Here is a 25,545-nt window from a genome sequence, read left to right on the forward strand (position 1 = left end):
ATCTCTGTTTTTCTGACCACATGAGTCTTTAATGTACCAACCAATATCAGTAGGACTAAAGCGGTGGCTTTGTTGGCTAGATGTATCCCATTCCTTAGCTTTCCAGCCTCATGGCTGAGGTACTAGCTGTAGCCATGTTTACTGCCACAACTCTACGGCATTTCAAGGTCCCTGCCAGCAAGCGAGCTTCAGCAGCCTGTGCTTGCAAACCGCACAAACCGCCTGTGTAAAAGAGTCAGAGTTTGCCCTGGCAGGACAGCCCAGAAAGCCAGCATTTTTAAACGGTGCAGCTTTTTTCCTGCTACGGCTGAAAACCGAAAAGCATGTCTTCAGCTTTTCGTCAACACCATTTAAGTGTTTCGTGGCAGGACCTCTTAAGAACTGCAGGGGTTTGCAGCTGAAGCTGAGTCAGGAAGCCTCTCTTAGACGAGAGTGCTTGCTTGCCTCTAGCAAGCAGAGCAGACCCAAGAAATTGCCACAAGAAACATGCTTTACTCTATTCTTTTCCAAGCTTTCTCAGGCTTTCTGTGGACTCAGTTATCCACACGTCTGGGCGCCATTTTGTAGTAATAAGAGCGGTGGGGCTGCGTCCCCAGCACCCTGGCCGCCTGGCTAGCTTATACCCTGAAATAATTACATGGACACTGTATTCTTTTGGCCCATTTCTATCTAGCCTCTTCTAGGCTAACTCTCGCACCTGGACTAGCCCATTTCTAATAATCTGCTGTAGCCCACGAGGTGGCTTACCAGGGAGATTCTAGCCTACATCCATCCTGGGTCGGAGCTTCATCGCGTGCGTCTGCCTGGGAGAGGGGAGCATGGCATCTCTCTGAGGCGTCTGCCCCCGAGAGGAGAGCTGTCGAGTCTGAGCTCACTTTCTCTTCCTCCCAGCATTTTGTTCTGTTTACTCCACCCACCTATGTTTTAACCTATGAGGGCCAAGCAGTTTCTTTATTTTTTTAACCAATGACCTTCCTCCATCACTGAAGTAACATTTAAACCTCAGTTGAGGCCTGTTATCCAGGACTGCTGAAACTAAACTGAAGCTAGTCATGTGGCATCTCCTTAATTCTAGAAGTCCATGTCTTCATCATTCTCCCTAACAAATGCAGAATGCAAGCCATAAGTTAAGACAGCTTGCTTAATTTTTTTTAAGCTCATTCCTTTTTATAGATACCCATGTACCTTCTTCAGATCCTTTTTGTCTTTAGAACTTGATGCTTTGTCAGAGTAGTTTACAGGAGAGGAAGCTAAATCCCTGAATAAGTCATTTCTGACAGCTACTCGTGATGTTGAATCCTGTCCTTGTACCTTCTCTTCTGGATCAACAGCTGCAATAATTTCCTCAATCGTCTCAAATCTTTTTACTAGTGTCTTTTTTAAAGTCTACATCTTCTGTCCTATATGTATTTCTAGTGATTTCATTGAGGCACATAGCCTCTGGCTTTCATTTTGTACATGTGATTCCAAGGTCTCAAGTTTTTCCTTCAAATGTAACATGCCATCCTTGGACATTATTTGGATAGCATGCAGATTTCCTTCCTGGAGAGATACTCTAGCTTGTAACATATCATAACTTTTAACAGATTTTGATGGTCAAATTCAACAGTATGAACTCTTTCAATTAATTTCTCAGTATCCTTTGACATGGACTCAATTTTGCCTGTCAAATTAATGTTAATAGTATTACTTTTTATGGTATATACTTTTCAATTGTATTGATTTTTTTTTCTCATACCTTTTGCTTTTCGATGGTATTAATCCTGTCAGCTAGCTGTTCATTATTAGTCTGTATCATTTCTAAAAGTTCCTCATTCTTGGCTCTGTTATCAAACCATTTTCTTAAGGATATGATATGATGAAAAAAACTAAGTCCCAATATCCAATAAATAGATGTATCACAATAACCATATAAACCTTGCATAATACAATCCATAGTATTAGCAAAAAAGTTATTAAAAGTTTTAATTTTAATGTTGTCTGGCATTATATAACTTTTGAGTTTATTGATTTACTAATGAATAAAATATTTTCCTGGTATGACGTCTGGTAAATTTTTTAGGTGTAATAATCTTTATTGTCCATCAGGTGCCAGGGTTGCAAAAAGTCGCCACTCAAGGGGCAACCTGGTGCCATGAATAATCAATTCCATACATGGAGCGTAATATCCAGAACTAATGGGCAGGGAGCACAAACTGGAAGCTGTGGAAGTTGGCATGGGACAAGGAACCATGGCAGGGAATGTAGTAGGGGGAGGGGAGGTATGTGTATGCTTAGGGAATTTCCAAGTCTCTGCATGCAGTTAGCTCTGCTGTGGTAGGGGTCCTACAAAACACCACTTAGGTAAAAGCAAGCCAAGCAGGTGGAGGCACGAGTCTTTCTAGCTGTGGATCTAGGTCTTTAAGTCGGTTCACCCATTCAGTGTGGAGTCCGGATCGACCTGGGTGCCAAATGAAGGACACTTAAAAGAAATCCCACACTAGCTCAGAATTGAGTATAATAGAGGTTTATTTATTTAGGGGTAGATTTACAGATAACAATCTTCTGCTTGAACCGGGAACAACAACCAAATCCAGCAGCTAGGAAAGAAGCCGGATGTTCTCTTTCCATTGGCATATAGGATATAAAAGCTACACCCAAGTGGGCAGGTAACTTAAAGGTTATTGGAGATAGGAATTCCTACAGCATATGAACATAGTAGAACAAATGTTTTTGTAGTATGATTGATCATCCTTTGGGTATATGGCCAAGGTTGGTATTGTTGGATCCAGAAGTAGATTGATACCCAGTTGTCTAAGAAAGCACCATACTGATTTCCAGAGTGGTTGTACACATCAAACCCACCCTTGTACAAGTCCTATAAATGTAATTACAGCTGCTGAGATTCGACAGTGCACTGGCAGTGCTATGCATGGATGACAATGTTCCACACGCCCACCCCAATTTCTGAATTTTACATAAATCCTTCCCGTTTCCTATAATGTTCCTTGAGCCTTAGAGGGGATAATATAGATTATCCCATTTGGGGCTGAGCACTCAATAGTTGCTTATTCTTGGCATGTTGACCAGCTATGAAGTCTCTGCAATACTCACTGTGCATTGTTCATGATGTGTCTGTCAAATTGCCTTCTAATTATTTAAGTTCATAGATTATAGGCACATGATAATTGCTAAAGGGAAGGCCAAGTCATGTTCTCAAGTGGTACAGCCTATAGGAAGTTCTCACTCCTGTAAATACTCCTACTCATTTGTCTATAGTAACTCTAATGAAACTCATCTGTTTGCTTCCTTAAAAGGAACAGAAAAGTAGAAGTGGGAAAAGGAAGAGGAAGGAGATCAACAAGAATGTGAGGAAAAGATAGGGCAATGGTAAAATTATGACCAAAAGTGATATATGCACACATAAGATTGTATAACTAGTGCATGTTCATGAGCTCCATTAAGACACAGAAGAGAAAAGGAACATTATATCTCAACAAGCTTATGTTTGTAGAAGAAAAGCACCTGCAGATCACAGCTAATGTTACACCACATAATCTCAGAAACAGACAAAATAGGAGAACTGCAGGATGCTCAGAAAGGGAAACTGGGAGGAAGAGCAAGCCCTGCTTAGAGGGCAGGTCCCCTTTGAAGGTCTCCAGGGAAAGAAGAGCATGATATCAGACACACAGGGCAGAGAGGCACAGGCAAGCCACATGTGCAGAGGGCTATTGTAATGTCGAGTTGGCTAAGGCTTCAATCTTACACAGAGGATAAATTAACACCTTGGTATTGTCACAAGGTGCTGGGCCAGGTTTTAATGATTCCCTGAACAGTGAATCTGCCTACAGCTTCATCTATAACTCCAGGTTGAAGGTTGAAGGGATATGCTGGCTGTCATTTGCATTTAGGTTCCTCAGGATTCTAGCAGTACACAGTGATACCGCATGAGGAGGGCAGCTTCATGAGCAGAGGAAGATAGAGGAAGCAACACTATTGTAAAACAGAGGAGGAAGTCTGCAGAGATTTGCTTTTAGCCCATCCACACACTAGATCAATATAAGGACAAGTCAACACACAGCGTCTAAAAGTCAAAGTCTTACATGCACAGAGGGAAGGTCTCACACCACTTGCATTAGATTCAGAGATGAAACAAAAGGAAAGAGTTGTAGAGAAATGTGCAGTTATGTAGCTTCACTGGGAGATGTTGACAATGGTTCCCAAACCACGTTCCGGCCATAGCGCAATGCCCTTTGCCAAACAGAAAGAATTCAGGATTCTTCCAACTATTGACCATTTGGTGGTAAATAATGTGCCTTATTCACATTATGTAAATGTCTGCCTAATAATATACATTCAGGAAAGACAGGTTAGATGACAAACAGATGTGTGTGTTGGTGAATATGTGTGCGGATGAATACATCAATAAAAAAGAAGTAAAATACAAGAGGACAAATAAAAGAGGATAGGTAGATATAAGTACCATAAGATAGTCTGTCTCCAAAGGAACCTTTTCTTCTATGACCCTAGCATAGTCCCTGATGCTGACACCAGCTACTCTTCTTCACCAGACTGTGTCTCTGTCCCAGCCTTCTCAGGGCATCCTTTTACATCCTTGTTGCGCAGACTGTAGATGAGGGGGTTGAGCATGGGGATCACCAGGGTGTAGATGATGGAGACCAGCTTTCCTTGCTCCATGGATTCAATACTTCCTGGCTGGCCATATACAGCAAAACCAGTTCCATAAAACAAGGATACAGCTGTCATGTGGGAGCCACAGGTAGAGAAGACTTTGTGCCTCCCTGACCCTGACTGCATCCTGAGGATGGTCATTGTGATGTAGCCATAAGAGATGATGATCACAAGAACAGTACACACAACGATGAACCCACAGATACCAAACATGACAAGCTCATTGAGAGTTGTTTGTCTGCACAAGCAAGCTTGATCAGTGGGGGTATATCACAGAAGAAGGAATTGATGTGGTTGGAGCTGCAAAAGGGCAGCTGGAATGTGAGGCTGGTCTGGACAATGGCATTCAGGCAGCCAACACAGAAGGTACCCAGAACCAGACAGGCACAGTTTGTAGGGCTCATGTTCACAAAGTATCTTAAAGGACTGCAGATGGCCATGAAACGATCATAGGCCATCACAGCTAAGAGGAAAGCTTCAATGGCACCCAACAAGGAGAAAAGGAAGAGCTGAGTGGCACATCCCTCAAAGCTGATGACCTTGGAAGAGGAGAAAATTTCAGCCAGAGCATTGGGCACAATAACAGAAGAGAGGCAGAGGTCGACAAAGGACAGGTTCTTGAGGAAGAAGTACATGGGGGAGTGCAGGCCGGCATCCAGGGTGATGACTGTGATCATGGTGAGGTTGCCCAGGACATACAGAGGCAGGAAGACAGCAAAGAGCAGGGCCTGGGTCTCTGCACCTCCCCCAAATCCCACCAGCACGAACCCCTGTAGGGACACTGCCTGCAGACTTCCATTTCTGTGTATTGGTTTTGCCATGAGTGTGTATAGCTGACAAGAGAGTGGGGGTAAAGGGTTGAAGCAAAGAGGCAGCAGATCTCAGCAGTACAGCTGGATGTTCCACAGGCTGCAGGAACTTGTTGGTCACATGCTGTCTCTTGTGCAAACTTCAGTAGCTGCTCTGATATCTTTCCAGATGAGCTGGTGTGGCCTGAAAAGGGAATTTTCTAAGATTTATTTAATTCATGAGGTCGTGCTGAGCCCCCTATTGAAAGCCTCAACTCATATGCTGAGGATATAAAGAGATTTTCAGATTTAGTGACTACCAGAGCACAGATCTCTCAGTATCTCTAGTCTGCCTCTGGTTCCTGTGCTCACACTACCAAGGGACACCCCTGAGCAGTGCCATTAAAGCAGCTGTCTCCGAGTCCCATTAAATATTCCACAGCCATTCAATTTACTGATTTGAAAATGTTTCCAAGGACCATTTGTTCTCCAAAAAGTTGGGTTGGGTGATTTCTTCCTTTGTAGAGTGGTATTAGAGCAATAAAATGCTCTTCCCAGACTCAGACTGTGTTGTGTCCCTCATAGGACTCTGATCTCACCTTAGCAACTGTCTCTCAAATGTTGGCACACAGTGACAATCATTATGCAGATTCAGCTTGGTGATGTGACTGGTTCCTGCCAATGTCTAGATGTTGTAGATTATAGTGAGGGGGCAGCAGTATATCCTAAAAAATTGAGAACTTGAGAACACACATATATGGGACATAATCTTGACTTCTAATTTGACTCATTGACAACTCTGCTCCCTGCTTCAATCTCAGCATCAGAGCTCACAAGGTCTTAATCTTTGCCATTTAAAATCAGATGGGGCTTGCCTCTACCCAGTGTCTTTGGGCAATTCATGGTCACTTTTTCATCTCATTATGTCCAGTCTAGAATGAATCCAAATGTCCTGTTGGGTAGCTATGATTGCTACTGTTTATCCCAGGAGAAATAAGGGAGGTTGCCAGAGTTAGGAACCTGGCTAGAGAGGAAGGAATGTCTGTTCTACAACATGCTCAAAACTCAGGGACTTGCCTTTTGCACTATCTACCATACACTGCATGCAGTGAGGTCATGGAATAGGAAGGACGCTATGTGAGCCCACCATATACTAGAGAGCTAACTTTTCCACTGAAAGCTCAAAGGTATGTATGAAGATTTGTGCTCACACTTGACACACATGACAGGAATTTAAGACCTTACCACATGGGTTTCCCTTGTGACCAGTGTGATGTGTATAAATATGTCCACCACACAGCCGGTCCTATGTTTCCTGTTAAAGCAAGGACAAGCATAATCTCTTCAGCCTGCCAAGGATCAAATACATCTAGAGTCGTATGTGGAAGGAGAAGGTATCCATGGAAGGTCTGCCGTGGGAGAACAGTGTTCCAGTGTCAGTAAAGACACAGCCTGTGCTCCTCTTAGCCTTGCCCCTCATAAGCCAGCAGCATCACTTTGTCCTGTCATGAATGCAGAGCTTCATCCTACATGACTGCAGAATTGGAGCTGATCTTCAAGATGGTGACCCTGTGTGGAACCTTGCAGAATTGCGAACTGTGACTTGGACTTATATGATGCTTGACCACAACAGAACACCTTTGTCTACAGAGTTAGTCCACAATTATTTCTGAGTCCCACTCCTGATGTCCACCATGTATTGTGTCTTCTACTTTTAGCATTGTTGAAAGATAACATCCTGTCTTTACCTTATCTAGGTGAGACTCAGGACTCACACAAAGTCAGATACCACCATCCATGCTCCTCAGGTCCGCATGCTGTTAAGGCTGGTCTGTTCTGAAGATAGAACCATAGGTTCCTTTTTCTTCCTGAGGTCAGCTATAGATTTCTGGACAGTAAAATGAGGTGGGTATGGGCAGAGTTGTAGGCCTGGACTGAGAGTCTATGTGTGTAATTCCTGGCTGCAGCAAGTTTTGTGTCTTGTTAAGTGTGATGTCTGGGTTTGCTGGCCTTTCCTCCTCTTCCATATCTGTTATAAGGGCAGTTTGTGTGTGTCTATAGTTGGGTTCACTCTGTTGGGGAGATGCTCTGCATGGTTGACCTGGGACTTATAGTCTCTAGTGGCCAATTTAGGAGGCTTTATCCTCTGTGGCATCTGGGACCAAACTGAATAGCCTCCAGAGGTATAACAAAGATACTGGACAATTTCTTCCTCATAGCCACCTTCTCCAGGTTAGTTTGCAAGAGGCCTAGGGACCTCAGGAACCCGAGGAGACTCTGTCAGGGTATGGTAGAATACTCAGAGGGATCCTAATTTGATATCCCTCATTAAAGTTGTTCCCTGTGTGGGCCATCATGGCCCTGGCCACAACATTTCCTCCTCCAACTCCCTGGCTATACTGATATGAGGAAAGAAGGTAGGGAGTCCCATATGGGTCTGCTTATCTTCCTCCTACCACAACCAAGAGTGAGCCTTCTCAGTCCATTTTCCTTTCAGTCCTATCAGGAGTCTGGGTTGAGGGTCTCGGTTTTCTCTTTCTATGCCTTTTTGGTTATTTTTTTTCTCAGACAGTGTTTCTCTGTATCTTTAGAGCCTGTCCTGGTGTTATCTCTTGTAGACCAGACTGGCCTCAAAATCACAGAGATCTGCGTGCCCCTGCCTTCCATGTGCTGGGATTAAAGGTGTGCCACCATCACCTGACATAAATCCTACTTAATGGATTAAAAATTCAACCAGTATATAATAATCCCAACCAAATGGATAGTTCTTCTCTTGGTGGGTGACCCTTTCTTCTCTGGGTGGTGAGGTCTGACTCCCACCCATTCCTTCACTCTGCAGTCTCCATCTGGTGTCTTTATGAGGATGGCCCACAACACTCACTCCTTCTGCACTGATAATGTCCTTGACAACTCATCATTGGAGAAAACTTGGTCAGTGCCTGGGTTTGACGCCTCCACTGAGTTCCTCAATTATCTTACCTCACCAGTACCTGGTACTTGCTTGATTCCTTTCTACAAATAATTCCTGGTTTTTTGTTCGTCACTTTAAGAGACAAGCCACACCTACTCCCTGCAGCCACTTCCTCCCTTGCCATCTTTTCTTCTCTCTCTGTTCCCTTTTCTGCTCCCCCTTCTCTCTCTCTCACCTTGTCCTTTTCTCCTTCTTCCCATTCTCTCTCTCTCTCTCTCTCTCTCTCTCTCTCTCTCTCTCTCTTTCCCCTCCTCCCTCCCCCCACCATAACCCCCTGAATAAATATTCAACCTCACTCTGCATGTCGTGTTTATCCATATCTCTGTCTCCTGCCTGCCCGCCATGTGTCTCCCTGCCTGGGACCAGCCACTGCTAGGGGACAGGCAGCCATCTCTACCTGGTATTGGCTGTTCCCAGAGCCCAATGTTTGCTGCCACATGGCTCACTACCACCATTTGGAGACCTACAGCATTTCTGCTGTCTATTGCCGCTGGGGATCTTGCAACATTTTCAAAAAATCATAAGAATTCCTCATCTCTGGGGACATTGCCTTGGGCTCCTGGGAGCCACTCTAGGTTCAAGTCTCTTGCCAACCCTACAGTGGCTCCCTTAACTAAGAATTGTGGTTCCGTGCTCCCCTGTCTAACCTTCCTTTATCCCAATCCTCCTGTTTTCCCAAGGCCCCCCCTCCTTCCCTTCTAACTTTTCTCTCCCCATCTCCTCTTACCCACATCCCACCCCACCCCCAAGATTCCAATTTTCTCCCCGGTAATTTTGTCTACTTCCCTTAGCCAAGAGGATAACTATATGTTTTTCCTTGGGTTCACCTTCTTACTTAGCTTCTTTAGATTCACCTATTGTAGACTCCGTGACCCTTATTTATGGCTAGAAACCAATTATGAGTGAGTACATCCCATGGTCATCTTTTTGGGTCTGGGATACCTCACTCAGTATAGTGTTTTCTATTTCCATCCATTTGCATGCAAAATTTGAGAAGTCATTGTTTTTTACTGCAGCGTAGTACTCTAATGTGTATATATTCCATACTTTCTTCATCCATTCTTCCATTGAAGGGCATCTAGGTTGTTTCCAGGTTCTGGCTATTACAAATAATACTGCTATGAACATAGTTGAACAAATGCTTTTGTCATATGATAGGGCATCTCTTGGGTATATTCCCAAGAGTGGTATTGCTGGGTCCACGGGTAGGTTGATCCCGAATTTCCTGAGAAACCGAAACACTGACTTCCACAGTGGTTGCACAAGATTGCATTCCCACCAGCAATGGATGAGGGTACCCCTTCCTCCACAGCCTCTCCAGCAAAGGCTATCATTGGTGTTTTTGATTTTAGCCATTCTGACAGGTGTAAGATAATATCTTAAAGTTGTCTTGATTTGCATTTCCCTGATTGCTAAGGAGGTTGAGCATGACCTTAAGCGTCTTTTGGCCATTTGAACTTCTTCTGTTGAGAATTCTCTGTTCAGTTCAGTGCCCCATTTTTTAATTGGGTTATTTAGCATTTTAAAGTCTAGTTTCTTGAGTTCTCTATATATTTTGGAGATCAGACCTTTGTCTGTTGCGGAGTTGGTGAAGATCTTCTCCCAGTCAGTAGGTTGCCTTTGTGTCTTAGTGACAGTGTCCTTTGCTTTACAGAAGCTTCTCAGTTTTAATAGGTCCCATTTATTCAATGTTGCCCTTAATGTCTGTGCTTCTGGGGTTATACATAGGAAGCGATCTCCTGTGCCCATTTGTTGTAGGGTATTTCCCACTTTCTCTTCTATCAGGTTCAGTGTGTTCGGGCTGATATTGAGGTCTTTATCCATTTGGACTTGAGTTTTGTGCATGGTGATAGATATGGGTCTATTTTCATTCTTCTACAGGTTGACATCCAGTTGTGCCAGCACCATTTGTTGAAGATGCTTTCTTTCTTCCATTGTATACTTTTAGCTCCTTTATCAAAAATGAGGTGTTCATAGGTTTGTGGGTTAAAGTCCGGGTCTTCTATACAATCCCATTGGTCAACTTCTCTGTTTTTATGCCAGTACCACACTGTTTTCATTACTGTAGCTCTGTAATAGAGTTTGAAGTCAGGGATGGTAATGCCTCCAGAAGATCCTTTATTGTATAGGATTGTTTTGGCTATCCTGGGTTTTTTGTTTTTCCATATAAAGTTTATTATTATTCTCTCCAGATCTGTGAAGAATTTTGATGGGATCTTGATGGGGATTGCATTGAATCTATAAATTGCCTTTGGTAGAATTGCCATTTTTACTATGTTGATCTTTCCAATCCAAGAGCAAGGGAGGTCCATCCATTTTTTGGTATCCTCTTCAATTTCTTCCTTGGGCAGCTGAGGATAGGGAACCTGAAATGACCCTATCCTATATTAATACTGACGAATATATTGCATATCACCATAGAACCTTCATCTGGTGATGGATGGACATAGAGACAGAGACCCACACTGGAGCACTGGACTGAGCTCCCAAGGTCCCAATGAGGAGCAGAAGGAGGGAGAACATGAGCAAAGAAGTCAGGACCACAAGGGGTGCACCCACCCACTGAGACAGTGGAGCCGATCTATTGGTAGCTTACCAAGGCCAGCTGGACTGTGACTGAAAAAGCAGGGGATAAAACAGGACTCTCTGAAAATGGCGAACAATGAGGGCTGGTGAGATGCAAAGGACAATGGCATGGGGTTTTGATCCTGCTTAATGTGCTGGCTTGGTGGGATCCTAGCCAGTTTGGATGTTCACCTTCCTAGATATGGACGGAGGGGGGAGGACCTAGGACTTACCACAGGGCAGAAAACCCTGACTGCTCTTTGGACTGGAGAGGGAGGGGGAAAGGAGTGGGGGGAGGGGGAGAAGGGTGGGAGGAGGGAGAGAAGGGTGGGAGGAGGGGGAGGGAAATGGGAGGCTGGGAGGAGGTGGAAACTTGTTTTTTTTTCTCCTTTTCTCAATAAAAAAAAGAATTCCTCATCTCTCTTCATTTTCATGAATGTGTGAGTGTGTATGTGTGTGTGTTCTTGGTGTGTGTGTGTGTGTTACAAGGACTTTTGTTAGGATTGCTTGCAAATGCACAGGTGGGGTGTGGTTATTTAATTGATCAAGGACAACTTACACATGGCTGAGACTGATTAATATGAGTTCCTTTTCTCAGCAATATTAATAGTCCATTGCTTCTACAGGAGGGATGGGGCCTCACAAGGTTCTCCCTATCTATGTGGAGATGTTGATTGTCCCTAGCCTGGGCAGGTAGTCTCACCTTCTATGAGTTAATGATTACAGCAGCCATGTCAAGTCCAACAGACATCATTTCATAGCTTCTCCCCATCCTCTGTGTTTTATGCTCCTAATAGTTTTAGTTCCTGTTGTTCTGTGTGAGCCCTTCTGGAGGTTTTTTGCTATTTTTTTAACTTTTCTGCAGTTATTTGGGAGGCACACAATAGTGGCCCTACTCAATTATCAAGAGTCCTGACTCCCTATTCTTAGGACACTTGCATTACCATTGGCTTCCTCTCATGGTTCAGCAACAGTGGTGTCACAGTGGTGCCTGGGGATGAATTTTTAGATCTAAGAGTATTGATATTTAAGTAGGAAAACAAGGAAGTGATGAAAAAGAGAAGAAAGAAGGTGAAGTGTGAACGAGTAAGAGAGCCTGTGGTTTGGAGGTGTGAGAGGTCATGGAGAGGTCACCGAGGTAGAAATGCAATAAGAAGGTTCAGTATAGAAAGGTAGGAGGCAGTCAAAGAGGCAATGATGGTCTCTCTTTGTAACATAAGGGCCTGCTCGTTGGGGTGTCTGTTCTGCCTGGTACCCCACAGCTGGCAAGCCCCCAAAGAAAATCACACAGATGTCTGCATAAGTTATGAAACTGATTGGCCCATTAGCTCAGGCTTCTTATTAGCTCTTGTAATGTATATTATCCCATTATCTTTATCTATGTTAGCCACATGGTTCAGGACTTTTCTCAGCAGGGCAGCTCACATCTTGCTTCTTCGAAGGGCAGAACTGCGGGGGTTGGGGGGAGCTTCCTGCTTCCCAGAATACCACTGTTTTCATAGCCCTGCTCTACTTCCTGTCTGGTTGACCCACCTATACTTAATATCTGGCCAATCAGCGTTTATTTAAAACATGATTGACAGAATACAGACAATTCTTCCATGCCATCTCCTGAAGAGACAGAGGACAGAGCAGGGTAGCTTACAATCAGCATACAAAACTGAAAGTAGGCTAAAGAACATATAAACAGAAATTAGAGTACCAAAGGCTATAAAATATGTAAAAATACAAGAAAACAGAGTGAGACAAACAGTATAATAAAAGTCTGATATTTCTCCTGGGGATGATGTGATTTTTCCTATGTAGCGTGTTATCTGCCAGTCCTCACAGGAGGACAGGAGAACTACAACATCATACACCAGACTGTTCATGTGGGCATGTGTGACCAATACCTGTGACCTCGAATTATTTCCCTTCTAATTCCTAGGCTATTCTTTTGTGTCTTACCACACCCTCAGCATCTAACATCAGAGCTCAATAGCCTATTAGTTCTCAGGAACTGTGGGGTGGGAAAATGTCCCATTTGGGAATCCATCAGACCACACAAATAGTAAAGCACACTGCAGACTGTCTCATGACCATTTTTCTAATAATTACTGGTTTCCTTCTGGGTTCTCATTGGACAATGTTGTTCAAGTCCTTTAGCCCATGTTACTTCTCATGCCCCCCCTATGTAGGTGGGTCTAGAGTTTTGCTCCATGGGTAGACAATGTCTACACTCATGTTAATCATGAAAGAAGTGTCATCAAATGACAACCCCCCACAAACAATTATGATAAGCGAGTAAAAGTCTGGGGTGGTGAGAAGCAGGATGGAAAACCAAGGAGAACTAGGGATCATTCATAAGGAATAAAAAGGTTTCATTGCCCCAGGACCTGGCTCCCATTGACATTGGCTGAGAGGTACTACTGCTGAGGTAACTGACCAGAGCACTGGTCTGTACTCTTTCCTGAGAGATTCAAACAAGAATGAGAAAGCTGCTGGTGAACACTTCTACCGGTTCTTACCTGTATTCTCCTCCTATCGACGTCATAAACCTGACCGATGCATCTTATAGATCACTTTCCATGTTCTTTACCAAAAGAACTTCTTCAAAAGAAGTGACCTTCATCTTGGCCAACTGTGGGGATGCCTGGCCATCTCTCCTGACACTTGGCTCTTCTGTTTTTGATTCATCACGACTTCTCTCTGAGTCTGTCCTGCCTATTCCAATTTCTGTAAAAACAGAAAGGTAAAGGAACTTTCTGGGAACAACCTCAAATGCAGAAAGTTCCTGCTGACTTCATAGTAACTCTTTTGCCTCCACTCACTGAAGTGATTAAATTTCTTCAAAGTGACACTTAGTGACAAGCTCCAGACAGGTCCCTGTGTATCCATCTGTCTTCATCTCAATGGGTGTGTTAAGGATATGACTTAGATCATCTAGTGTTCCAGTACATTTACAGGAGATTTCAGTCTGTTTTGATTTGACATGCAGTTTCCTATTGTAGGTATTTGATATTATGCTGCATTTTTGTGACTGTAGTGTCAAAAAGTGTAGAGAGGAAGTGAATTACCCTATGTTACTAAACAGCAGGTGAGCTGAGCATATGGTCGGGAAATCATGGAAGGAGGTCAGAAAGACAAAGTGAAGAAAAGTTATTGAAAGAAACATTGACACAAAGCTTCCTATATGGGGATCAGAAAAAGACACCACATTTTAAGTAGCTACAAAGATCACTTAAACCAACCATGTGTGTATAAGATAAATTATCAAAATTAATATATAAAAGGGGGATTTTAATTCAGCAAATGAAAAGAGACATTACATGCAAAGAAATATACACAAGACTATTGGTAGTCTATTGCCATTTTACTCTCCAATGTAGATATAATAATGAAGTCAAGGAAAGAGTTATTCCTGAGAAACAGATACCAAGGGAGTTTCTCATGTTTGACCTAGCTTACAGGAAGAGCTGGAAGAGGCTCCCCAGGTAGAAAGACTGCTAAGGAGCAGCACAAAGCTTATGAAAATATACATCTCCATTGGGACAAAGGAGAGGTTAGACGCTGCTGCCATGTGACACATCAAATGAGAAGGGTCAGGACCCTAGAGAAAGAGACTTCCAAAAAGAGGAAGACTGGCCAGTGTTGGAAATTATGTGTGATCATTAGAACTGGTGAAGACTGGAGAGGGCCAAAAGGGTGAACAGTATGGGTCACTTCTTCCCCTCAGCTGAAACAATGGGTTCAGCGTGTGTCAGGGAGTTGGGGACACATGAGAAAATGGGAATGTATGTAGAGAAGATAGAATTGAGGGAATGTCATTAAACACAAGATGCCTGCCACTCACAGGGCAGAATGTTCCAGAACTGTCCAAAGAAAGGAAGAATTTGAAACCAGGTGAACATAAAATCAGGAAACAAGAATCAAGTCTGGAGGCGGAGACTAGATGGCCACAGGAAGGAGATGGAAGCCTGGAAAGTGTTCTGGGAGGGGAAATGGGAAAAAGCTTTCATCCCTGCTTGGAGGTCTGTCTCTGTAGGTTTCCTGAGCAGGAGCATCAGGGGACTGAAGACTGGGATCAGACACACAGGGCAGAGACATAAACCAGCTCATGTCTGGAGGGCATCTGGCTGGTGAGACACAGGATGTGAGTGAGGAAGGGAGCCATATCCCAGAACAGCCAGAAATGAAGGACCAGAGGGATGAGGCTGGGGAAAAGGACAAGGAGGCCCATTGAGGACTCCAGCTCAAGATTCAAGCTGTTGGCCAGTGCCAGAGAGAACCTTAACTCAATAGAACTCCAGAATGTGCAACAAGAAAATGATGTTCTATTCTCCACTTCTCACATTCTTGTGGCCACCGAGACTTCATCCCTGCTTGGAGACATCTGTGGTGATCAAGGACTTTTGACAAATTCATGTTCTGCCAGGCCAGGGCTTAAAGATTCTCTGAATTTTGATTCTAACAGTGGCTTCATACTACTGGAGGTTTAAGGAATACATTAGAGTCAGTCCTATATGGGCTCCCCTTGTGTCCAGCCATGCATTGTGATACAAGAGGAGCAACTTCATGAGCAGAGGAGGTGGAGGAGGCAGCACCACTGTAGAGCCAAGGAGATGTAAGGAGGAGTCAACACACGGTTTCTAAGGGCTGCGGTCTTAGATGCTCAGAGGGAACTCCCTACCGCACTGACATTAGATTCAGTGGTGACTGTGAAGGAAGGGGCCATGGAGAAATCTGAAGTTATGTAGTTCACTGGGAGGTGCTGACAATGATTCACAAGCTTGCTCAAGGACTCTTTCGTCAAGCCAAAGTGAAAGGGATTCAAGCTTTATCCAAGTAAGAATTATTTGCTTTATCATGTCAATAAATGCCTCATTCACATTTTTCAATGCCTGGAAAATAATGGAGCACTCATGAGACATGGGAGACATATGTTTATGTTCATGGATTAGTGGGTAAAATGATTAAAGGATGGAATAAAAGAGTGATGCGGGGATGTGGCAACTCAGAAAAGCCAGAGAAATAAGATAATAAAGAAAGAAGTAAAATAAAGACACCTAGTGTCTTCCAAGGAGAGTAGTTTCCTTCTATTATGCTGACATGATCCCTACTTGCTTCCTTTCTTCATGAGACAATATCGCTGTCCCAGCCTCTGCAGGGCATCCTTCACATCCTTGTTGCGCAGACTATAGATGAGGGGGTTGAGCATGGGGATGACCAGGGTGTAGAAGACAGAGATCACCTTGCCCTGTGCCATGGATGCCACTGCTCCTGGCTGTGCATAGATGACAAATGCAGTTCCATAAAACAAGGACACGGCCATCATATGAGAGCCACAGGTGGAGAAGACCTTGTGCCTCCCAGATCCTGAGTGCATCCTGAGGATGGTCACGGTGATGTAGCCATAGGAGATGAGGATAACTGAGGTTGTACTAAAAATGATGAACCCACAGAAGCTGAAGAGCAGGAGCTCATTGAGAGCTGTGCTGCCGCAGGCCAACTCAAGCAATGGGGGAACATCACAGTAGAAGTAGTCAATACGGTTGGAGCTGCAGAAGGGCAGCTGGAACGTGAGGCTGGTCTGGACAATGGAGTTCAGGCAGCCTCCACAGTAGGAACCCAGAACCAGACGGGCACAGGTCATGGGGCACATGGTCACAGGGTACCTCAGGGGACTGCAGATGGCCATGAAACGGTCATAGGCCATCACAGCTAAGAGGAAAGCCTCAGTGGTAGCCAACAAGGAGAAAAAGAAGAGCTGAGTGACACATCCCTCAAAGCTGACGACCTTTGAGGAGGAAAGGAAGTTGGCCAGGGCATTCGGGGCAATGACAGAGGAGTAGCAGAGGTCGACAAAGGACAGGTTCTTGAGGAAGAAGTACATGGGGGAGTGCAGGCGGGCATCCAGGGTGATGAGTATTATCATGGTGAAGTTGCCCAGGACAGTCACTATGTACAAAGCAAGGATGACACCAAAAAGCAGGGCCTGGGTCTCTGCACCTCCCCCGAATCCCACCAGCACGAACCCCTGCAAGGACACTGCTGAGAGACTCCCATTTCTATGGGCTTGTGTGGCCATGGGTGAGAACAGAGTCTGAGAGCTAGATGGACGGAGAGAGAGAGAGAGAGCAGACCTAACTGTTGCATCAGATGTTCCACAGGCTGCAGGTCTCTGTTGGTGACATGCTGTCCACTGTATGAAATTCACTCGTTACTCTGTTCTCCAGGATGAGCTGGTGTGATCTGAAAGGGGACATTTTCTCTGATTTTCTTAATTCACGAGGTACTGAGCCCTCGCCGTGTATAAGCCTGAGTTACGCCATGAGGGATAGAAGGAAGCTTCCACACTTAGTGACTCTCAGTATCCCTATGCCTGCTGCTGGTTCCTGTGCTCACTCTATCAAGGGACACCCCTGAGCAGTGCCACTGAAGCAGCTGTCTCCTGAGTCTCACAATACACCCCTCCCCCCAAGTTATTCATCTTACCGATTCAAAATTGTTCGCCAAGATCCTCTGTCCTCCAACAAATTGGGCTGGGTGATTCCTTCCTTTGCAGAGTGGTATCAGAGCAGGAAACCTCCCTTCCCAGACTCAGACTGTCTGTGTACCTCACAGGACTCTGATCTCACCTTAGCAGCTGTGGCTCAAATGTTGGCACACAGTGGCAATCAATATGCAGACTCTGCTTGTTAATGTGAGCAGTTCTTGCCAGTGTTTAGATATTGGAAATTATACTGAGGGGGCAGCACCATGTCCTGAGAAAAAGCAGGCCTGGGGAGCACACATATATGGGACACACTCATGGCCTCTAACCTGCCCTCATTCCTAGCTCTGTTCCCTGCTCCAACCTCAGAGTTGGGGTTCCCAGGGTCTTACTCTTTGTTAACCCAATTTAAAAATGGGGTACTGAACTGAAAAGAAAATTCTCAGCAGACGAAGTTCTAATGGCCAAAAGACACTTAAGGTCATGTTCAACCTCCTTAGCCATCAGGGAAATGCAAATCAAAACAACTTTGAGATACCATCTTACACCTGTCAGAATGGCTAAAATCAAAAACACCAATGATAGCCTATGCTGGAGAGGATGTGGAGTAACGGGAACACTCTTCTATTGCTGGTGGGAATGCAAACTTGTGCAATCACTTTGGAAATCAGTGTGGTGGTTTCTCAGGAAATTGGGAGTTAATCTATCTCAGGATCCAGTAATACCACTCTTGGGAATCTACCCAAGAGATGCCCAATCATACTACAAAAGCATTGGTTCAACTATGTTCATAGTAGCATTATGTGTAATCGCCAGAACCTGGAAACAACCTAGATGCCCCTCAATGGAAGAATGGATAAAGAAAGTGTGGAATATATACACATTAGAGTACTACTCAGTGGTAAAAAAAAATAATAACATCTTGAATTTTGCCTGAAAATGTATGGAAATAGAAAACACTATCCTGAGTGAGACAACCCAGACCCAAAAAGATGAATATGGTATGTACTCACTCATTAGTGGACTCTAGCCATAAACAAAGGACATTAAACCTAGAGAAGCCAAATAACAAGATGAACCCAAAGAAAAACATACATAGATCCTCTTGGAAATTGGAAGCAAACAAGATTACTGGGCAAAAGTTTGAGAGCATGGGAGTAGGGGTATGGGGTGGGCTTGGGGGAAGGGGAAAGGGAGAGAGAGAAGGGAGAAGGGAAAGACTAGAGAGAGCTTGGGGAAGTGGGAGGGTGGAGATGGGGGAAGGGCAGATAAGGAGCAGGGAAGAAGTTATCTACATTAAGGGAGTCATTTTAGCGTTGGCAAGAGACTTGGCTCTAGAGGGGATCCCAGGTGTCCACGGGGATGTCCCCAGTAGGTCCTTGGGCAGCAGAAAAGAGGGTGCCTGAATTGGCCTTGCCTCACTAACACACTGATGATTATCTCGAATATCACCATAGAATCTTCATCCGGTGACGGATGGAGATAGAGACAAAGTCCCTCATCAGAGCAACTAACTGAGCTCCCAAGGTCCAGATAAAGAGCAGAAGGAGGGAGAACATGAGCAAGGAAGTCAGGACCACGAGTGGTGCGCCCACCCACGGAGATGGTGGAACTGTTCTGATGGGAGCTCACCAAGGCCAGCTGGAATGGGACTGAACGCGCATGTGATCAAATCAGACTCTCTGAATGTGGTTGACAATGAGGGCAGACTGAGAAACCAATGATAATGACACCGGATTTTGATTCTACTGCATGTACTGGCTTTTTGGGAGCCTAGTCTGTTTGGATGCTCACCTTCCTAGACCTGGATGCGGGGGGGGGGGGGCTTGGACTTTCCACAGGGCAGGGCACCCTGACTTCTCTTAGGACTGGAGAGTGATGGGAGTGGGGGGAGTGGGAGGGAAATGGGAGGATGGGAGGAGGTAGAAATTTTTAATAAATTTTAAAAAAATTGTTAAAATGTAAGAAAAAGCTTCTCAAAATGTAGAATTTCAAATTTTAAAAAAGAATCCAGAATAAAACAATTTTCTCTTTTTTAAAAAATAAAAAATTAAATAAAACCTGATAAGGCAGGCCTCTACCCAGTGTCTTCGGGCAATTCATGGTCACTGTTTCTTCTCACTATGTCTAGTCTGGAATACATACAAATGTAGGGCTAGTTATGACTGCTATTGTGTGTCCCCAGGAGGAATATGGGAGACTTCCAGAGTTAGGATCCTGGCTAGAGAGTAACAGAATGCTTGTTCTACATTATCCTCTAAGCTCAGGGCATCTCTCAGCTGTAGGGATTCAGCTGTTGCACTGTCTTACCATACACTGCACACAGTAAGGTCATGGAATCTACAGGACTCTATATGCGTCTGCCATATACTACAGAGCTGACTTTCCCACACAAGATCAAAGGCACGTAGGAAACTTTGTGCTCACAGTTGACACACTCACAGGGATTGAAGTACTTACCACATGGGTTTCCTTTGTGACCAGTGAGATATGTATAGATATGTCCATGTTGCAGAGTGTCCTATGCTTCCTGTTGGAGCAAGGACAAGCATAATCCCTCCAGCTTGCCAAGGATGTAATCCTTCTAGAGACATATGTAGAAGGAGCAGGTGCCCATGGACAGCTCTGCTGTTGGAGATCAGGGTTACAGTGACAGTGAAGGGAGAGCCTGTGCTCGTCTCAGTCTTGCCCCTCCTAAGCCAGCAGCGTCATTATGTCCTTTGATGGATGCTGAGCTTCAGCCTTCTGGGTTGCAGATTTGGAGCTGGTGATCAAGATGGTGACCTTGCATCGAGCCCCCCAGCACTTCGGGACCTGGACTAATGTGAGGCTTGACCACAATAGGAGACCTTTGCCTACAGAGCTAGTCCACAATTATTCCTGAACACCCATCCCTACTGTCCCTAATGTATGGTGTCTCCTACTTGCAGCATCCTTCACAGATAACGTGTTGATGTTAGCTTATCCAGTTTGAGACTCAAGACTCAAGACTCACACAAAGTCAGATACCATCATTCATGCTCCTCAGGTCCCCCTGATATTGAAGCTGGGCAGTGCTGAAGATAGATATTAAGAGTTTCTTTTTCTTCTTGAGGTCAGCTATGGCTTTCTGGATAACAGAATAAGGTGGGTATGGGCAGAGGCATAGACCTGGACTGGGAGTCTATGTGTGCAAGTCCTGGCTGCAGCAGACTCTGTGTCGTGTGAAGTGTGAGGTATGGGTTTGCTGGCCTTTCTTCCTCTTTCATGTCTGTTATTAGAGCAGTGTGTGGGCATCTATATTATGTTCATACTGTTGGGAAGGATGCTCTGCATGATAGAGCTGGGACTTGCAGTCTCCAGTGGCCAATTAGGGAGTCCAATTGTCCTCTGTGGCATCTGGCACTCACACTTCCTAGCCTCCAGAGGTAAACCATTGGCTCTGGACAATCTCTTCCTCATAGTCACCCTCTCCTGGTGAGCTAGCAGGAAGCTGAGGTCCCCAGGGATCAGGGGAGACTGGGTCAGGGTATGGTAGATGACTCAGAGGGATCCTAACCCAATGTCCCTCATTATGGTTGTTTCCTGTGTGGGCCATCATGGCCTCCTGACCACAGCACTTCCTCCTCCAAATCCCTGGCTATACTGATATGAGGAAAGGAGGTAGGGAGTCCTGTATGGGGCTGTTTAGCATCCTTCTTCCACAATCAAGAGTCAGCCTTCTCAGTCCATTGATCCTTCAGTCCTATCAGGAGCTTGGGTAGATATGCCTTTGTGGTTATTTTAATTTAACACAAATTCTTTTATAAGGATTAAAAATTTAAGCCTGTATCTAATAATCCAACCCAAACGATAACTCTTCTCTTTGGCGGGTGACCTTTGCTCCCCTGGTGGTTAGCTATGTCTCCTACTGATGCCTTCATTCCTTCAGTCTCCATCTGCTGTTGTTATGATGGCCCACAACACTCTCTCCTTCTGCACTATTTGCCTTGGTGACTCATCATAGGAGACAACTTGGTTAGTGCCTGGGATTAACACTTTCCCTCAGTTCCTATGTTGCCATCTCTCAACAGTCGCTGCCTCTTGCTCTGAGTCCTTTCTCCCAACAAGTCCTCTTCTCCCTTCATTTTCATGTGTGTGTGTGTGTGTGTGTGTGTGTGTATGTGAGTGAGTGTGTGTGTGTGTGAGTGTTTCACTGACTTGCATTAGGCTTGTTTACATGAGCACAGGGAGTTGGGTTATTTATTACCATGACCACTTCTGACTATTAAGACCTCCTTTCCCAGCAATATTAGCAATTAGTAGCTTCTATGGGAGGGGAGGGGCCTCATAAGCTCCTCCCCATCCATGGTCAATGTTGATTGGCTCAAGCTTTTGCAGATAGCTCCATCATTTTATTAGCTCAAGTGTACAGCAATCATGTGAAATTTAGAAGACATTGCTTCACAGCTCATCCCCATCCTCTGGTTTTTATCCTCTGAATAGTTTTAGTTCTTTATTATTTGTGTGAGCCTTTCTATAGGCTTTTCACTATGTATTTAATATTCTGTAGCTACTTCAAAGGCATTGTAGTGATATTTTATTTGTGATCTAAGAAATAAAGCTTGCCTGAAGATCAGAGGCCAGCAGTGGTGGCACACACCTTTAATCCCAGCACTCAGAAGGCAGAGGCAGATAGATCTCTGTAAGTTCAAAGCCACCCTGGACTGAAAGAGATTGAATTAGTCTAAAAGAGAAACAGAGCCAAGTGGTGGTGGTTCACACTTTTAATCCCAGCACTAGGGATGTGGAGATGGGAAGTAATATGGCCCAAATGGAGAGAGGAACATAAGGTGGGAGGAGACAGGAGCTCAGGCTTCAGTCTGAGGTTTCATAGAGACAGCATTCAGTCTGCAAATTTGCAGAGAGAGGGTTTTGACACCTTTGGTCTGAGGGTTTGATAGAGGTAATAGGGCTCTCTAGTGGCTGGCTCCTTTACTTCTCTCATCTCTCAGCATTCACCCTGATATCTGAGTCCAGTTTTTCTTTATTAAGACCAATTAGGATTCACTGGCACCCCAAACTTCAGCAAGAATTTCCACATGAAGCCTGAAAAGGCTTTAAAAAGGATTATAAACACACAGAAATGGAGTCAAAACTCATTTTCTTCTTGGTAACTTCTTTTCTTTGGTGGGTTCTGTTTGTTAGCAGCAAGCAGAGGCACGGCTCCTTTAAGAGATGGCTTCCTGGTCCAGTGCTGGCAGCAAACACCACATGGCTCTTTCAAGAGGGCTATTGCCAAACACTTAAGTGGGGTTTATGAGCAGCATGGACCCAGAAGCTCCCTAGAGTTGGAGAGGTCAACACGGCTCACACCAATGCCTCTACCATGAAGCTGGACACTTAGAGGACTGGGCAGTGCAGAGCCAGTCACCAGGGCAGAGGTGGAACCATGCCTCTTAGCAGTTTAAAGACTCATGTGGTCAGACAAAGACAGAGCTATGCAGTAAAAGCAGATTCAGATTTAAAAAAAAAATCTATAAATGGTTTACAGTGTGTTTCAAAATATACATAGGTTTGGGTGAGTAAAGAGAAGGTATAGACAGTCGTTAAAAAGAAACAAAGATTTAAAATAAAGTCCTTGAAAAGAGAGTAAAGTAATATAGAAAAAGCCACATAAAGATGGAAAATACACAGAGTATGGATACTGTATGTTATTGTATTATCTTTGAATTGATTGACTGCTGAGGAAGGAGCAACAGCTGCTAAGAGACATTTTTTAAGCTGGGCAGTGGTAGTGCAGACCTTTAATCCCAGCACTCGGGAGGCAAAGACAGGAGGATCTTTGTGAGTTCAAGGCCACCCTGGTCTACAAGAGTTAGTTCCAGGATATCCAAGGCTGTTACCCAAAACACCCTGTCTTAAAAAGCAAAACATAACAAAGATATTTTATTATAAATGTTGCTAGTTATTCCAACCCATATATTTTGAAAATGCCTTGATCTCAAATTTTTTATTTATTTATTTATTAAAGATTTCTGCCTCCTCCCCGCCACCACCTCCCATTTCCCTCCCCCTTCCCCAATCAAGTCCCCCTCCCTCGTCATCCCGAAGAGCAATCAGGGTTCCCTGCCCTGTGGGAAGTCCAAGGACCACCCACCTCCATCCAGGTCTAGTAAGGTGAGCATCCAAACTGCCTAGGTAGAAAGCCAGTATGTGCAGTAGGATCAAAAACCCATTGCCATTGTTCTTGAGTTCTCAGTAGTTCTCATTGTCTGCTATGTTCAGCGAGTCTGGTTTTATCCCATGCTTTTTCAGACACAGGCCAGCTGGCCTTGGTGAGTTCCCAATAGAACATCCCCATTGTCAAAATTTGAGTCAAAAGATATGTTACTTTGGAGAAGAGGTGCTGCTTTTATTTCCACAGGAAATGAGAGACTCTGGATTCCTTCTGTGTTAAGAAATACCAGGTTCGATCAAGTAAGTCCTCCTGAAAAATCTCTGGAGGTACCGAATGACCCAGATGAGCCAATGCTTCAGAGCACCTCTGTGGCAGTGTCCTTTGAGTTCCACATCTAGAACAACTCGAAGGCTGCTGGCCGGGGTGATCCAGCCTCACAGATTCTCCAGGCAGGACGTGACCATAGACCTGAATTTTCTCAAGGTCCCTCAAAGATTGCCAGTGCCTCCATTCAACAGAAAATAGTCTAGAGAACTATGACCACATTCCCTAAAGATGGGCCATTGATATTTATTCTCATTTAAAGGAGGTTGGGTATAATTTGTTACTGGTAATTGTCAAGAACTTAGCAAACAAAGAAGATTAAATTCAGGGATCTTGCTGTAAAAAAAGAGGGAGGATATAGAAATGCGGTAATTCAAGGCAAGACAGCGTGAATTAGGTGCAACACTTTGGATGTACCATGATAGGATGCCTATTTTATTTGAATTTGTCAAATCCTAATGGACCAGATACTGTTAATATAATTATTGCCTTACATATTTGTATATAATTATTGTACTTATTGTATATGGTTTTTTAATATTACTTCTAACCTTTTTATTTTAGACAAAAAAGGGGAAATGTGGTGATATTTTGTTTGTGGTCTAACAAATAAAGCTTGCCTGAAGATCAGCATGCAGAGCAAAGCTACTAGTTAACCATAGAGGCCAGGCAGTGGTGGCTCACACCTTTAATACCAGCACTCAGGGGAAGAGGCAGACAGATCTCTGTGAGTTCAAGGCCACCCTGGGCTAAAAGAGATTGAATCAGTCTAACAGAGAAACAGAGCCAAGAGGTGGTAGCTCACACCTTTAATCCCAGCTCTAATGAGGTGGAGATGGAAAGTGATATGGCTGGGTGGAGAGAGGATTATAAAGTAGGAGGAGGCTAGAGCTCAGGCTTCAGTCTGAGGATTCTTAGAGTTACAGTTTTGCCTGTTTTAATCTGAAGATTCAATAGAGGTAAAAGTCTTTCTAATGGCTGCCCCCTTTACTTCTCCAATCTCTCAGCATTTACCTTGGTATCTGACTCCGGGTTTTTGTTAGTAAAATCAATTAGAATTCATGTTACACACACAATAATGGCCCTATTCATTTATAAGCAGCCCTGACTCCCTAATTTTAGAACACCCCTTGAATTACAGCTGGCTTCCTCTCAAGGTTCAAAAACTGTGGCATCATGGTGGTACCTGGAGAGGATGCAGTTTATAGTTTTTAGAGCTAAGCATATCATAATTTGAGTAGGAAAACAAGGAAGAGAGGAAGAGAAGAAAGAAAGTGGAGTGTGAACGAGAGGGAGAGCCTGTGGTTTGGAGGTGTGAGAGGTGGTAAAGAGTTCTCTGAGGTAGAAATGCAGTGGAAGGTTTAGTCTAGAAAGGTAAGAGGCAGTCGTGATAGTCTCTCCTGGACAGACAGAGGACAGAGCAGGGTAGCATACAATCAGCATCCAAACCTGAAAGTAGGCAGAAAGATCATACAAAGAGAAAATTAAAATACCAAAGGCCTAAAATATGGAAAAATACAAGAAGGCACCTATGAGAAATAAAGGGTCTAATAAAACATCTGACATTTCCCCTGAGGATGATATGATTTTTTCCCTATGTAGCATGTTATCTGCC

The 25,545-nt window shown here is 44.2% G+C and overlaps 1 protein-coding gene and 1 pseudogene across 1 annotated transcript; both read right to left on the bottom strand.

Moving 5' to 3' along the window:
- Positions 1 to 4,505: 4,505 nt before the first annotated feature.
- Positions 4,506 to 5,492, bottom strand: LOC121446903 (annotated as a pseudogene).
- Positions 5,493 to 16,090: 10,598 nt separating this feature from the next.
- Positions 16,091 to 17,062, bottom strand: LOC121447468 (olfactory receptor 12-like). The gene has a single exon (XM_041650743.1). The coding sequence runs from the start codon at positions 17,060 to 17,062 to the stop codon at positions 16,091 to 16,093; it is 972 nt and encodes a 323-aa protein (XP_041506677.1).
- Positions 17,063 to 25,545: the final 8,483 nt, after the last annotated feature.

Source organism: Microtus oregoni, unplaced genomic scaffold (genome assembly GCF_018167655.1).
Source record: "Microtus oregoni isolate MIOR12 unplaced genomic scaffold, Mior012 000004F_ref0000308, whole genome shotgun sequence".
In the NCBI taxonomy this organism is placed as follows: domain Eukaryota; kingdom Metazoa; phylum Chordata; class Mammalia; order Rodentia; family Cricetidae; genus Microtus; species Microtus oregoni.

Bases quoted from the DNA above. Each gene is read 5' to 3' on its own strand.
- LOC121447468 (XM_041650743.1), bottom strand. From the start codon at position 17,062: ATGGCCACACAAGCCCATAGAAATGGGAGTCTCTCAGCAGTGTCCTTG.